This window comes from Spermophilus citellus (genome assembly GCF_964194105.1).
Source record: "Spermophilus citellus genome assembly, chromosome: 9".
In the NCBI taxonomy this organism is placed as follows: Eukaryota; Metazoa; Chordata; class Mammalia; order Rodentia; family Sciuridae; genus Spermophilus; species Spermophilus citellus.
In genome coordinates, this window is record NC_138191.1 from 131,788,964 (window position 1) to 131,804,902 (window position 15,939).

The window sequence follows — 15,939 nt, forward strand, 5'->3', positions numbered from 1 at the left end:
AAGAGTCTTTATTGCAAACTCGAGCCTGGACTCAAAACTGTCCCAAGGAGTGAGTCCCGGTCCTTTGTTCAGTGAAATTTTATAGGTTTTGGGGGGATACTCTATGTGTCACAACATCACACAGCAAATCGTTCCATACCACGGGAAAATCAAACGCCATTCTTAACATTGATTAGCAAGCACATTCACTGGCGGGAACAAATTGGGTAAGGATAATTGGTTAGTACAAGAGAGGGATTCCTTTGAACTGATTGGTTTAGTCCGTGAGGGGTGTACGGATTAAACCATAAACTACATGGTTTCCCAACATGTTATCAACCACCATAAACTACTGGGGGGTCATCTGGCATCCCAGGTATTTTCCCTGTCTCATGCTGATTGGTGGTTGCTAGGTAGTTGCTATGGGTCCTCACCTAACCTAACTGAGTCAGGGACACCTGGCACTGCAGGTCTCTCCTGTTATTTGCAGACAAACAACTCAGCATGGTGGGTATGTGCCTAGAAAGGCTCTGTGGGTTTTTCCAAGGACAAGGGTCACGCCCCCCTTCCTTAGGATAGGCCTTGAGGTAGAAGCTGCTGTTATTTATTTATATTCAAAAAGGGAGTCATATCAGTTTCTCATTGCTTCCCTAGTAGCAGGTTGTACCCACTGTCTCTTGAATGTGACACTGAGTGTGCCCACTTGTTCGTTCAACCCACCATTAGTGAGTGCTCATTCATCACCAGTGTCTGCCTTGAGGACACAACAGGACCAAGTCAGAGTCCTGCCTTCTAAGAGCTCACAGGGCAGGCAAAAGGGCGGTTGTAATGTATGAGGCTCGTTGGCCCTGCTGGAGTTGGGGCTTAAACCCAGGAGCTACTGGAAAGCTGCTCCTGTGTTTGGAGAGCATCATCATCAGGCTTCCATTATAAAAAGAGCAAATTAGAGAGTAGCCTGAAGGGAGGCCTGAGAGGAGAGAGCTACACCAGCTAAGAGAGCATCTGAGGAATAGGTGAGGACAGTGGAGGTGAGTCACAGAGATGTAGTGTGGCCGGCCACACAGAGGAAAACAGTAACTACTCCAGATATGATTAACAGTGGCCTCCTGATTCCATTTTAAGTGCTCTGAACCATTGCTACTCCATTTTGACATTTATTCCTTGACTGTATTATAAACTGATTAGGGAAGACAGAGGAAGGTCAGAGAGACCTTCATGATGCCTGTTTCTTAAAATATTTGCTATGCTAAGGAGTCATATTTTGGCATCCTGAACCCCCATCATAAGCACATACTTTAACAATAGTGTATCTGTTATTATTTGTGCCTTGCTTTTATTACTTACCAATTCTTGGCCACTGTTCCAAAATGGAGCTACTACCTCATTTCTGATGGCTTCATAATATTCCATCATGTGGCTAAATCTAGTCTATTTAATATAGGCAAATTTTTATTTGTTTAGAAATTTGATACCTTGAAAAGTTTTTAAAATACGGTGAGCAGCTGGGGATGTGGCTCAAGTTGTAGCGCGCTCGCCTCGCATGCGTACGGCCCGGGTTCGATCCTCAGTACCACATACCAACAAAGATGTTGTGTCCGCCGAGAACTAAAAAATAAATAAATAAATAAATATTAAAATACGGTGAGCAAAATCAAAGTAAGGCTTCTAAAGGAGTGGTCTTTTCTGTACATAATTATACATATTTTTTTGGTAACTTCATTATTGATTTTATTTCTCAATAGAAAGGTATTACTAATTCCCAAGATAGAAGGTGTTGTCATGTTTTGCATAAAATTTCAAAATAACTTTCAAAAATAAAAATTTCAGGGATGGGGATGTGGCTCAAGCGGTAGCACGCTCGCCTTGGCATGTGTGCGGCCCAGGATCGATCTTCAACACCACATACAAACAAAGATGTTGTCCGCCGAAAACTAAAAATATAAATATTAAAATTCTCTCTCTCTCTCTCTCTCTCAAATAAATAAATTAATTAAATAAAATAAAAATTTCATATCTGGGTCTGAGGTTGTGGCTCAGTGGTAGAGCACTTGCCTAGCACATGTGAGGCACTGGGTTCCATCCTCAGCACCATATAAAAAAATAAATAAATACAATAAAGGTATTGTCCATCTACAACTTAAAAAATTTTTTCTAAAAATTTCATATCAGTGAATTTAGCCTTGGGCATTGAATCACATATAGATAGGTAAGTAGGTCGATAATATTGTAAAATTATCTCAACTCAGCTTAATTGTCTAATTTAATCATTATTAGGAAGATTCAAAAGTATCATTATTTATTTTCATAAATCAATATTCCACATTCATTCCCTTCAATAAACAGTGTACACTGGTGAAGCCCTATCAAATGAGCTTCACCAGTGTACACTGTTTACTATTTGCTGAAATCAGTGGGTTTCTAAAGTCACACTGTCCACTGTGGCAGCCATTAGCCACTTGTCATTATTTTAAGTTAAATAAAAATTAAAATGCAGCTCCTCAGTTGCACTGGCCATATTTCAGGTGTTCAGTGCTACCTCTGGCTAGTGGATGGTTCTGGGGGACAGGGACACAGAACACTTCCATCATCACAGAAAGCTTTCTGGACAGCACTGATCTGACGCAAAAGACAGGTGTAGTGAGGACTAGCCACTTGGTGCCAAAAACACTTTCTCCTATTTTCAAATCTGCATCATAGTCATATCTTGTTAAAAGAAGGATAAAGCAAGATGTAAGTATTCTTAAAACCCAGTTCTAATCAATTCCTGGTATGCCATAGTGTCTCCCTGTGACCTTTGGATTGACGTAAGTCTCACAGCCTGGTTTGCAGAGCCTTTCAGATTGTGGCTTCAGCTCAACCAGTTGCTCAGTGGACTCCATCTCATATCAGTGGACTCCATCTCATATCCGAGCTCAGGCTAAATCATTCACTCTCTTCCCTACCCTGCACCTATTCGTTCTTTCCCCTGGGTTGCTCTCCTCTTTTTCTTCTCCTTTTCCTTCTTTTTGGAGTCCTCTCCACAGTTTCTTCCTCCTGGAAACCTTTCTGAACCCTTTCTTCCACTCCCACTCCCACTCCCTTTTGGAATTGGAGATGACCTGTCCCTTGCTAGACTAAGAAGAGATCACTTGGATGCATGGAAAGGATAAGATGTGATCTGTCAGTCCCCTTGTGTGTGGTTGAGGAAACGGAGGCTCACAGGAGGGAGAGACCTTGCCAGAGGTGTTCCAAGAGCACAGTGACACAGGTCTCCTGACGTTGCAGTTCTCAGTCCCGCATGCTTCTGCTCTCTTGGGCTCTTTCCAATTTTCTAATTACCTATAAAGTGTAAGTGGCTGGTGATGCTGACCAAGGGATTTACAAATGTGGGAGATGGAGAGAGATTTAAAAAGAGGTGAAAGAAGCAGAATCCTTTCCCTGACCACATGCAGATTTCAGATGTAGTTTGTCCAGTCGATTCTGTTTAGAGTGCAATTTCTAAATTTCTTTTGCTTTGAGCATATGTCCTGACCCTGCCTGAAGCAGGGTTCACTGGAAGTGGCAGCAGGAATGATCCAGAGTGGACCAGTGAGTTAAGACTTCCTGTGCTCATCTGCCTCCAGGAGACCCCCTGGCCCTGTGACCCCTGCAGTGCCAATGCAGCCAAGATGAACCAAGTGAACCCCCTCCTCATGCTATTTAGATACAGCCTCTGGGTCTTTGAAAACAGATTCCTCTGGATTGAGATCCCTGGCTGCCACCTCACACAGGAGTTGCAAATGAAAGAACTTGCCAAGCTTCTGCCACTGCTCTAGGTGGGAAAGTCAGAGTCTTGGAAGGCGGCCCTGTGCTCTGTCTTCCCTGGTATGCAGCACGAGGGTCAGAACACCTATCCTAATTATTGCTCCACAATCTCATATTGTTGGTTTATTTGTCCCCCTCCCCACCCACCCTGGAGAGTTAGGGCTCAGTACATTCTGCATTCTCTTTTGTGTCAAATGTTTGTGGGAGAAAGAGCCCTACCTCGGTGTCTTCCTATATAAATGTCCTATGTGGGCTCTGATAGCTGCTCTCAGCCACATAGTGAAGGTAGCACCTATGATGCTGTCAGGATGATGCCCTTGCCCAGCTCCCTGGTGTGTCCCTTGGGGTAATAGCATGCACTTTGATCACTGAGCTTGCTTCCTACCTCTTCATGAGAAGAAAAGCTAGATCCCTAGACCCGTGTCACAGAAACCAGTGGCCCTGACAGAAGAGTAAAGGAAGCCTAACTTGCCCGTGTCCACCAGCCATAACCATTTGAATTTTAGACTTGGAAGTGCCATTGAGATATTATAGAGCTTCCTCTTCTACCTCCATGAGACCCCAGGGATCTCCAGGCAGGTCCCAAAACTGACTGAACAAGTGAGCCGCTCCTCTCCTCTGAGCCAGTTGTTCTCAAACTGTGGCCTCTTGACCAGCAACTTCAGCATCACAGAAAAGCTTTTTAGAAATGCACACCTGTAATACCACTTACCCAGGAGGCTGAGGCAGGGTGCTGGCAAATTCAAGGACAGTCTGGGCAACTTAGCCAGACCCTATCTCAAAATAAAAGAGGCTAAGGGTGAGGCTCAAAGTGAGGGAGTACTTGTGTGGTGAACACAAGCCCTGGGTTCCATCCCCAGTACAGGAAAGAATGAAGGAAGTTCCTGTACTGGAAAGGGTTTTCACTTTTGTTCTGTATTGGGGTCTCTTAAGCACCATTTGTATCTTAATCTTAGAATCTTTACCCACACTTTTAGTAATTGTGAAAAATTCTGAGAGTAGGCAGTATCTAGGTTTCTGGTAAACATGATCATCCCAGAGCATTTCTTCTATACAGATTTTTTTCATTTGGGCTTCATCTCAGACTGAAACCATTTGTATAATGCTTTTAAGAGCCAGTTCTCCCTATAGCTTTAGCCCAAAATGAATATCCAGATGTGTCTCTTCAGATTGCTTTCTCTGTAGGCCTGCCAAAGGGAAAGAGCCCAGAGTTCACTGGCAAAGGAGAGGTTATTTAATATTTATGAAGGGGCCAGATGTTCAGGACATTTCACATCACAGAGTTAGAACGGTCCCTATCCCTGATAAACTTACTCTCAAATTATGAGCACCAGGCCTTAGAAACCACAAATAGCTATTCACTTCTCTATTATAGGGCCTAGTAGAATGTAGTTTCTATTGAAATGCTCCCAGCTCAAGGCTGGCCCCTCTTACTCCAGGTCCCTGTGGCCCCAGCTAACCCTCCGGGCTGGAGAGGAAGATTGGCGGGTTGTGGAGCAGTTTCAGTCACCCTGATGATGTGCTTCTTTTCCTTCAGGGGGCAGCTCCATCAGCAGTGCTGTGAAAAGTGGACTCTGGTTAATGATGAGACTCAAGCCAAGATGGCCCGGATGGCTGCTGCAGCTGCGTGGGGTTTAGGTGAGGCTTCCCCCCCACGCCAGGCCCCAGGCAAGGTGGGGAAAGGAAGCCAAGGTGCTATGGCTGCAGGTCTATGCAAGTGTTAGAGCAGTCTAAATTCTCTTGCTTCTGCATCCTCACTCTGTCCTTTCCATCTGGTGATTTTTACTCACTTTGGAGACCTGGGTAAAAACAGATCCTCGTGGGAGGTTGAGGAAAGTAAGTTAGTAAGCATCAGAACTGAGAAGCTGCAGGTGAGAAAACACGCTTTGCATAATCGCAGAACACTTCGGGCACCAGTGTGCGAGGGTTTCCCCGCTCATTGAGAGCTTCTCCAGCAGAACCAGCCAGGTGTCCTGTAACCCAGTTCAGTTCTGACACAGTGTACATACACATAGCATCGGATCCTGCAGGTTAAGGACTCAGCCCCACTTCAAATGCCAGTCTCAGGTGCCCAGCTGTGGCTTGTGCGTCTAACTGACCTAATGTAAAGCAGAGTTCCCTCAGTCTTCTCCCCAGGTGCCTCACAGGACTCTGGGAAACTCTTTGCTCTTCCCAAGGAGCTGCATGCACTGCTGCCCTCTAGCACACAGATGTGTTCACCAGCCCTTTGGGTCTCATTCTGCAATTGACTCCTGTTGCTCAGGAAATTCCAGGGTTTATGAAGCTCTGTGCTGAGAGACAGGGACAGAGGCCAAATACATTTCTTCTTATACCACAGTGGGATTTTGTTTTGTCTTCAACAAAATACTGGTTTGTTTTTCTCTCTTACAAGTGAAATCTACAGGTAGGCATTCCCAGACTGGCATTTGAGCTCTGTCATCAACAGCCCTTTTCTGTATTTCTGCATTGCATGCTCTGCTACCTCATGGTCCAGTATGGCTGTTAGAGCACCACCCAAGATGTCTTTGCCCCAGACAGGAATAAAGGGAGAAGGCATTTGTTTATCTCTTGGTTTTTTTTTTTTTTTTTTTTTTTTTTTTTTTGCCATTTATTCTAGAACTTTCCCAACATATATAGACATGGAGAGAAGGGTATAATGTTTGCCCTTTACCTTCTCCAACAATTACAAATATTTTGACTATTTTGTTTTCTTTGTTCTCCCTGCTGCCTGACACTTGCCCACCTTATCCCTTCTCCTGGAGTATTATAATCCAGAAACCTCCTTTTAATTCCTACAGTTGTGTAGCTTCCTAATGCCAGGCCCCAGCTGAGAGGCTTGACAGTGCATGTTCCAGAGATGTTCTTGATGAGAAGGGAAAGTTTCCATAGAATGTGCCAGATGAAAGCTTGGAGTCTAGAGGCAGGTGACACATCCTCCACCTCCACTCTATCCTTCTTGAGTCACAGAGCTTATATTCTTTCCTGTCATGGGCTCTTGGCTGGATTGGAACATCTTTCAAAAACAAATTGCTTCCTGAGGAGTCATCCTTTGCTATTTGCATCTGCCCAGAGGCATCCAGAATGGACAAGCCTTGTAAAATGGGTAGCCCTGCAGGCTGCAGCTAATGAGGCTCCCTCTTTTCTGCAGATGGTCTTGGCAGTCCTGGACTTCATGAGAGCTCACCACCCCCCAGGGGAAGTGAATGCCTGGGCTTGGAGGCTGCCATCTCCCCAGTCTGATTTGACACAGACCACTACACTATGACCCGGCCATCTTTCTGTTAGAACAGCCTCTTAAAATATTTACCTCCTCCCTCCTGAGGCAAAGATACTGCGAGTGAAATGGGCAAACTATTTGTCTAGTCCTGTCCCCTGTCTGTATAAAGGCCATTTTCAGTTACTTAGAGAAAAATATAATTTCCCAGTGTAGCATTGCCCTGCAAGGGGCATCACTAGTAGGGAAGGAAGCAATTTCATCTTGCCCAGACAGCCTGCCAGAGTTCTCAGGTTAATGAGGTGCAGCCCACACACTTTCTCTGTCTTTCAGGAGTTCCCTGGGGCAGTAGTGGAATCCGGTTTTAAGACAGATGTAGCTGTGTTTGTTAAATCAACCTGCACAGCATATAGAGGGCCTCTGTAGGATTTGGGTGCATCGGGCTCAAGTTCATTTGGTTTGTTTGCACCCCAAGCAAAAGGAAAGTAGGATGGCAAGGTTTATTTGAGACAACGCTTTTAGCCCAGCCTGCTAACCACCCTGATGCTTTCTTATGTGTGCACTAGGTCAGTGGGACAGCATGGAAGAGTACACCTGCATGATTCCTCGGGACACCCATGATGGGGCATTTTATAGAGCTGTGCTGGCACTCCATCAGGACCTCTTCTCCTTGGCACAACAGGTGAAAATCTACACGTCCTCGCACCTTCCAGCAGAGCAAAGGCTATCCCACAGTACTCTTGGGCACAGGCACCAGTATAAACAGACTCATGTACTTTAGCTCGAGAGCACGCTTGTCTCTGGGTCATAATGCACAGAGTTTACTGAGAAGATGCCAGCACATCAGCTGGGGCTTTTGTCTATACTGCTGCCGTGGCTTTGGGAGTTAGCTTCTTGGATCATTGCTGCACCTTTTTATCAACTAGACTTAGCACTCCTTATAGTAGAGAGAAGGTGTTTCACCAAAGGAAGAATCAGAGAGCCAGCAATCTCCATAGTAGCAGAGGCCGTCACAAGAGTCTTCTGGCCATGCAGGGTGGTGCTCCTCGAATACCTTCCAGGGAAGCAATCATATCTGCCCTGTGAGGCTCCAGACATTCTTATACAAGGTGCTCAGGTATCTGAGTACTTCAGGGACAGGGATGCCATTTAGCCCTACACATTCAAAAAGGTAATAGCTCCACAGGAGGTTTTAATTGGCAGCACAGAAAATTTCAAACTGCAGTCCTGTGGCATCCCCAGGCTGATGTGTGTGACAGGAGTCCAGACTTAGGCCTTTTAAGAGGCCGCATCCCCTGGAGGGGCTCACAGAGGGCTCTGAGGTGAGGAATGAGAAGTTGAAGCCAGAGGTGACCAGCTGGAGCTGGGCAGTGTGCTGAGTGGTTCACAGGCATGCCCCGCAAGGGAAGATGAAAGAAGCCAGGTCCCAGACATCCTCATGCAATGTAAGAACACAGCGATTCTGCTTCACAGTACATCTGCCCTCGCCCTCACTGCCCAAGACTGTGAATGTTTCCTTAGAGTTTAAGGTTTGGGACACCATGCATTTCTACCCTCTAAGCCATTCAGATCTAGGAAGAGGTCACTTCCCTTCTCTGGTAAATTGTTATCTTCATGACTAACATTTAAGGAAGTTGCAGCTAGCTGGAAAGTCCTAAAAGAATTGTAAGTGCCCAAGTCGAGAGCCCAGTGCCAGTGTTCTTTGTTTTTTTCCTAGTGCATTGACAAGGCCCGGGACCTGCTGGATGCTGAGCTAACTGCCATGGCGGGAGAGAGTTACAGTCGGGCCTATGGGGTGAGTGGTGGACACTCCACGCTTTGTCATTTTGGAAGCTTATCTCAGCTCTGTTTTCAGAGTGAACTAGTAAAGATGTCACAGGCTACTGGGAACAAGCTTGTATGCCCGGGTCGGCGGAAACCCAGATGCCAGGGCTGTTACGTTAACCCCAACTCTGGATTGCTCCTTCAGTAATTAGGTTGGAATGTGCTTTGCTTTCATCAGGCCATGGTTTCTTGCCACATGCTCTCTGAGCTGGAGGAGGTTATCCAGTACAAACTTGTCCCTGAGCGACGAGAGATCATCCGCCAGATCTGGTGGGAGAGACTGCAGGTGAGCCTGGAGATGCCCCAGTTCACCCTCCTGCCCCGCTGAGGGCTCTTGGGGGCCCTTGTGCCCCACACCTCCTGTGCTCACTCCATGAGTTTTCCTGCCTCCTCTGCTGAGCAGAGCACTCAAGACTCTTCACCTAAATGTCAGCTGTGGGAGAATGACCAGTTTTCCAGCCTCCTCCAACTTCTCTAGGAATCAAAGAAAACATTCTTAATAAGTGACACTCTGAGCAACCAGCTGGGAATCAGAACCTCAAAATCAGTGGTTCTTAACCTTTGCTCCACAGTGTGATCACTAGGAGAGCTTTTAAAAATCCTGATGCCCAGGCCCATGAAGTCACCATTTCTGGGAGTAGACACAGGATTGGTGTCTTTAGCTCCCAGATGGTCCCCTGCAACCAAAGCTGAGAATCAGTATCTAAACACATGTACTGGCCCCCAGCATCTGGCAGCTTTTTTTTTTTTTCCTTTATTTAATTGGGGACAGAACTCATGGACACTTGACCACTGAGCTCCCACTTAAACCCTTTTTAAAAATTTTGTTTTGAGGCAGGGTCTCTCTGAGCTATTTAGGTCATCCTCCAACTTGTGCTCTTCCTGCCTCAACCTCCCATGTAGCTGGGATTATAAGTGTGCAGCCTCATGCCAGGCCCCATCCCTCTGTTTAAACAGATTGTCCAGTGTGTTCCTTCACTATCTCCTGCCAAGTTACAGTCAACCTAGCCTCTTGATCAGACTTTTCTACTAGTTTCCCCTTGTAGAAGAATTTTTCCAAGGACTGTCTTAGAGTTTTAGTGCAGCATTCTGGTCATTGTAGCCTAAGGAACTGTGGACTCCAGACCTGGAAGTCTGCAGTCTCAAGTAACCTTGGAAAAAATAGCAGTCCTCCTCCTCCTTGAGTAGGTAGGAAGGGAGAGAGTGGGCTTGGCAGGGTAACTCAGTGGTAGAGTGCTTGTCTGGCTTGTATGAGGCCTTGGGTTCTGTTCCCCAGCACCAGAGAGAGAGAGAGAGAGAACGACAACACAAAGTACCTTTACTGCTCTAGAAACTATCAATCCCCTGCTTCTCATATTCAGCATCCCCACCCCTAATAGGTGGTTTCCTCTTGACCAGATCCACACCTAGTTCCAAATGCTCTCTCCAGACCAGTCAAGGTTTGTGCTTCCAAGCTTTTCAGTAGGCTATGACAAGCCTTTTGACTCAAAGCCACATTCCTGCCTAGGAAGCTCAGGGCACATTCCACTGGGTAGGAAAGAGCAGTGGGCAAAGGAACATCTTACGAATCAGGTCATTTATGGCTCTGAAATAGGCACACACAGTTCTTTTACATGTTTTATTAGTATTTATGAAATGCCCAGTAAATGTTTTGATGGAAAATTGTCTCCTGGGCACAAGAAAGAATTCCACAAAGCAAGCATTTCCCACTTGTACACACCCTGGTTTTCTTAAGTGCCTATCGTAGAGTGAAGAATTTCTAAATCAGAGATCTGATGAATCTTCAGATATTCTAACAAGTGGGACTTACTGAGTTGGAAGGGAGATGGATGGAATGAGTCCTGGGAAGGAGAGGCTCCTGCCTGACTTCACGAGTTCAGGTCAGCATTATCACCTTAAGCCTTCAAAACTGTCCTGTCTTGAGACAACAAGATGCTCTTTTGGCTCCCAGGGAGCCGAAGTTTTTCAGCACCTGGGACAAACTAGTCGTTAGTGAGAAGTAACCAAAACAATCACTCAGTGTACTTTTTTCTGCTCCCCTAACTTTCCAAAGCATTGTGTTCATGGGATGGAAAGCGTATTATCCAGGCTGAAAATAAAGCATGACTCTGTGGGGGAAATTGGCTCTCATGGATGGCTTGCTGTCAAAACACTCCATGAGCTGCCTGGGCTGGAAGACTGCCATTTGTGGCCAAGACATTTAAATTAAAATCCCCAACCAGTGTCTGCCACAGGGCAGCTTGAGAGGTCAGCCTCAGCTGCACCACATGTCCTCTTGCCTTAGGTTCTCAGGTCAGGCTCAAGACAACATCCTGTCAAATCTGAAATCTGGAGATCACTGTTAGACTTTCAGTTTTATCACTATAGAGAAAACTCCATGGGCTGGGCATGGTGCACGCCTATAATCCCAGCAACTCAAGAGGCTGAAGCAGGAGGTCTGCAAGTTTAAGGCCAGCCTCAGCAATTTAGTGAGGCCCTAAGCAACTTAGCAAGATCCTGACTGAAAATGCAATGTAAAGCCTGACACAGTGGTGCACGCCTTTAATCCCAGCAGCTTGGGAGGCTATGGCTAGAGGATCACAAGTTCAAAGCCAGCCTTAGCAGAAATGAGGCGCTAAGCAACTCAGTGAGACCTTCTCTCTAAATAAAATACAAAATAGGGCTGGGGATGTGGCTTGATGGTCGAGTGCCCCTGGCACAAAAAACAACAACAACAACAACAAAAACCCGCAACATAAAAAAGGGATTTGGGGATATGGCTCAGCAGTGCACTTCTGGATTCAATCTCTGGTACCAAAAAAGAGAGAGAGGGAGAGCAGCTCCATAGATTTGTGGAATTTGCCTGACATATCTTAGGAACCCATTTCCCTTCCTTCTTACTAGCAAGGGTGAAAAAGGAAAAGTTGCCTTCACTCCTAGCAGTAATTTGATATAAAATGAGCTTAGCCCCTTTGATAATAATTAATTCACTCTATTTTTTCTGATTACAAAGAACTGTGTAAATTAATGAGGCACTTTTCCTTCTATATGTACTGAAATAAAGAAGGCCAACGTTCAGGATGTCCCAGACTTAGGCTTTCATAACCTCAGAATTATAAACATCACCAACTTACAAACAGGGTCATTTGAAAATTTACTTAAACTTCTTATACACTTAGTCTTTTGAATTTTGAACAATACATTTCAAATTTAATTTCTTTGTCAGTGATAGTCATCTTCAATCAAAGACTAAAGCAAAATATTAATGTATTTTTCACAGTCCACAAAAGAAATTGAAAATAATTTAATTTGTTTAATCCTCACCATATCCCTGTGAGGTTGATACTATTTTTATTCCACCCTAGAGATCAATCAGGGAGGTTAGTGACTTGCCCAAAGTCACATAGCAAGTGGCAGAGCCAGAATTCAAACTCTAGACCCCACACCCTACTGCTTCTCGAATTGTTGAGAAGTTCTTAAGAAGTATTTCAACTCCCAGTGCCCTTATCTTGAGAAAGTTGAGATTATATTAATGAGTCTCCTTTTTGTTTGGGAGTCGATTTTGCTGTGGCTTGTGGGGAGTGAGCTAGAGCAGAACATGTCTAACCCTCCCCTCTGTGTGTCCAGGGCTGCCAGCGTATCGTGGAGGACTGGCAGAAAATCCTTATGGTGCGGTCCCTCGTGGTCAGTCCTCATGAGGACATGAGAACCTGGCTCAAGTATGCCAGCCTGTGTGGCAAGAGCGGCAGGCTGGTGAGTTCCCCCACCATGTGGCGGGTGCTGCGCCTGCTTTGGTTCTGTTCATAACCTGGCCTGTCTTGTTCTTAAGGCTCTTGCTCATAAAACCTTAGTGCTGCTCCTGGGAGTCGATCCATCTCGGCAGCTCGACCATCCTCTGCCCACAGTCCACCCTCAGGTGACCTATGCCTACATGAAGAACATGTGGAAGAGCGCTCGCAAGGTCTGTACCCATGTCCAGCCACCAGGGTCCACCTTCAGAACACTCATCTAATCTCGCTGCCTCCCTAAAGGCCAAAAAGGAGCCAGGGTCAAAACCACCTATCCACAATGGCAGGCAGTCTCTTCCTGACTTCACCCTGTGAGTCACTGTCGAGGAGATATCTGCGTGCCTTGACCAAACCAATGAGTGTGATCCAGTTGTATTTATTGGTATCCAGAAAGTCCTGAATCATAGATAAAGCACAGTTTCTGTCCCTGAAGAGAAGATAGGCTGTTCAAAACAAGGGTAGCATATTTGTGAAAATAGACTAAATCTTTCGTAAGACCAGTTTGGTTTCCAGACTTCTGGTCACCTTTTGTATCATCAATTTGGATTCAAAAGCAGCAGCCTGCAGGGCATGCTGGGAAACAGATTTGGCTCTTGGTATTTGTTTTTTTTTTTTTTTGTTTTTTTTTGACAATCTCCCTGGGTGATGTTGGTGAATAACAAAATGTATGCCCTCGGGGCAAAACCACCTGCTTTGGCTCCCCCAAAGGAGAGTACCTATGCTGGCCTCCCCTCCCCACTGTGGTCCCCAGCAGAGCTGAGGCTGTGGAAAGAGTGGTTAAAACAGAGTTGTCTAGAGGGGCTGTGATTGTGGCTCAGCGGTAGAGCGCTCACCTAGCACGGGTGAAACCCAAGTTCGATCCTCAGTACCACATAAAAATAAAGGCATTGTGTTGTATCCATCTACACCTAAAAAAAAAATAAATATTTAAAATACTTAAATATTTAAAAATATTTAAAAAAAAAAAAAACAGGGTTGCCTGGAGAAGGCATGCCCAAGGGTCCTCAGACTGGGCCTAGGATTTGGCTTCTGTGAATGGTTGGCTCAGTGTCGCCTAAAGTGGTATCAACAGCCTTCTCTAAGAACCTGGTCTTTAACTGGGATTTACCTCATTACTAATGACCTGAGTTTCCTTCTAAAATGCATATTTGGGATTTTGTTATTGTTGTTTTATTTTTAAAGCTATGTGAGCCTTTCAGGCCAGAGCATTTCTGATTCAGTCCTGACCTCTCCAAGTTAAGGAGAAAAACAGAAGGTGGTGAATCTGAATAGTCTGGTTTCCTTCTGTGTACAGCCTCCAAGTCTTTGACTGTCTTGCCGAAAGTGGCAGAAGAAGACTTTTGGGTGGTGACTCAATTCAGGAGTGGCTTCTCTCAATATATGCCCACGCCCAACTTCTCCACAGAATATGGCCTTTTCTTAAGAGACCAAGTTCTGGAGAAATTAAAAATTTAAAAACCTTTTTAAAGCTAGGTGCTGGGACTTCAAGCCTAGATCTGGCAGCATCACTTCTTCATGGTCCAGGTGCTACTTGGAGAAAGTTTGGTGATTGTGCCTTGCCCTCCTGCACTATAAACAGGGTGGTGCAGCAAGTGCAATGTCCTGGGGGGGAAGCAGACCCTGCCTGCAGGAAGGCATCAGGGACAGCTGGGTGCGTGATTCCACCGTGGAATCCAGAGATGGGAGGGCCATGCGTGAAATCTCACTGGCTAAGGTCCTTCCATCCCACAAACCACCCAGACATAGTGCTCTCAAGAACCAGAGGACTGTGCCCAGTCTCAGTCCTGTGGGCTTGAGAAAGCTCTTTCTTCCAAGTGACTGTCCTTCATTTATAAGATGGAAAGAATCATTTTCCCTCTTCATTTCTTTGGGATGGAGAAAAGAAGTTTTAGGTAGAATATATTCAGTTCCTTAAAAATAAGTTGGTGGCACATAATTTAATCCTAGCAACTTGGGAGACGGAGGCAGGAGGATCACAAGTTCAAGGACACCTAAACAACTTAGCAAAATCCTGTCTCAAAGTAAAATAAAAAGGGCTGGGATGTAAGTCAATGCTAGAGCACCCCTGAGTTCAACCCCTAATACTGCAAAAAGTATAAAATAAGTTGCCTCATGCTATGGAGTAAAAAGGTAGCAGATTCTCCCCTGCTGGATAAAATTTTTATCTTAGGCTTCACACCCAAACCCAGATTCCCCAGTTCTGGCCATTTATTTTTTGTTTAGCTCCTTGTTGAGCTCCAAAAAGAGCTTACGCCCTGTCTGGATTGTCAGCAACACATAGTGTTTGGGCTCTAAAAAGCACCTGGCTTCAGAGCTCCTGGGGTTGCTCCTGCCTGCTTGACAGCCGCGCTCATGGTCCCCTTTTTAGTGGCTGTCCTTTTTAGTGTTGCTTCCACTTTCATTTTGTTTTTTGTTTTTAATCAGATGTAAATCTGGCCAGTGTAGGACTCCTAGAAGAAAACCTAAAGGACAGTTATCACTTCCCAGGTGGGGAATGCTATGTAGTTCTTTTTCTAAGCTGTTGGTGAGAAGTAGAACTCTGTGAAGGCAGATGCTGTGGAAGACAGGTGTCTTATTCACTGTGGGAACCTGTGTCTGTCCTGTCCTCAGGCATGAGCTGCTTGTTACAGGGTCATGTCATTCCAGCTTGGGGTCAAACCTTGTATCTTGAAACCAATTGATTCTGAGTTCTATAAACAAAAACAAAAAAACTTCTTATACGATTTACCATAAGGAGACCTATTATTCTTGGAAAAGTGGATTTTCCCCTCCTTGTATAACAAAGAACACATATCCTTTTTCACGTTCTCTCACATAATGTTTCTTCTCCTATGTTAGTGGATTTAGATTTTACTATTCTCCATATGAGCTTTAGACGTTTATGCATTTTGTCTCCATCCTAGAAGTCTGTTAAAAGAAGGTATAGACTGAATTTGTCAAGATGCTGGCAGGTCTGGGCACAGTGGGCTCGTGTAGTACTTCCGGATCTGAGGCCTGTGCTGCTCTTCCTGGTACAGCTGTCTGGTCCCTGGTAACTCACATGCCACTGCTCACTGAGTCAGACCCCATGGTAGCAGTAGAGGGAAAAGTAGAGGGGACTGCAAGAGGATTCTCTGAAGATTCTGTTCCCAAGCCCCCTGTCCCTGGGTGGCTGCTTACCTAGTGTCATCTTCTTCCACTAAGCACTTGAGGGCCTTTATTCCTTCTCTGTTCTTATACAGGTTCCAGGGGTTCCATCTGTTTTTTTTTAAATCTGTAATTTTTGCTCTGCTGAAGCAGCCAGGGCACCATAGCTTTGTAAACAAATACCACGGTTTTACTAGCCTGAGACAGTTTCCCATGAGTCTGATTCCCTCAGGGCAGTATATTGAT

At 45.3% G+C, this 15,939-nt stretch overlaps 1 protein-coding gene across 1 annotated transcript in view; it reads left to right on the forward strand.

Moving 5' to 3' along the window:
* The window catches only part of MTOR (mechanistic target of rapamycin kinase), a 119,342-nt gene that overhangs the window by 78,870 nt on the left and 24,533 nt on the right, over positions 1 to 15,939 (forward strand). The window contains exons 31-36 of the mRNA XM_081305722.1: positions 5,300 to 5,400; positions 7,543 to 7,658; positions 8,694 to 8,771; positions 8,979 to 9,086; positions 12,407 to 12,532; positions 12,609 to 12,740. Coding sequence (XP_081161848.1) covers positions 5,300 to 5,400; positions 7,543 to 7,658; positions 8,694 to 8,771; positions 8,979 to 9,086; positions 12,407 to 12,532; positions 12,609 to 12,740 — 661 coding nt within the window. The remainder of the gene's footprint in view (positions 1 to 5,299; positions 5,401 to 7,542; positions 7,659 to 8,693; positions 8,772 to 8,978; positions 9,087 to 12,406; positions 12,533 to 12,608; positions 12,741 to 15,939) is intronic.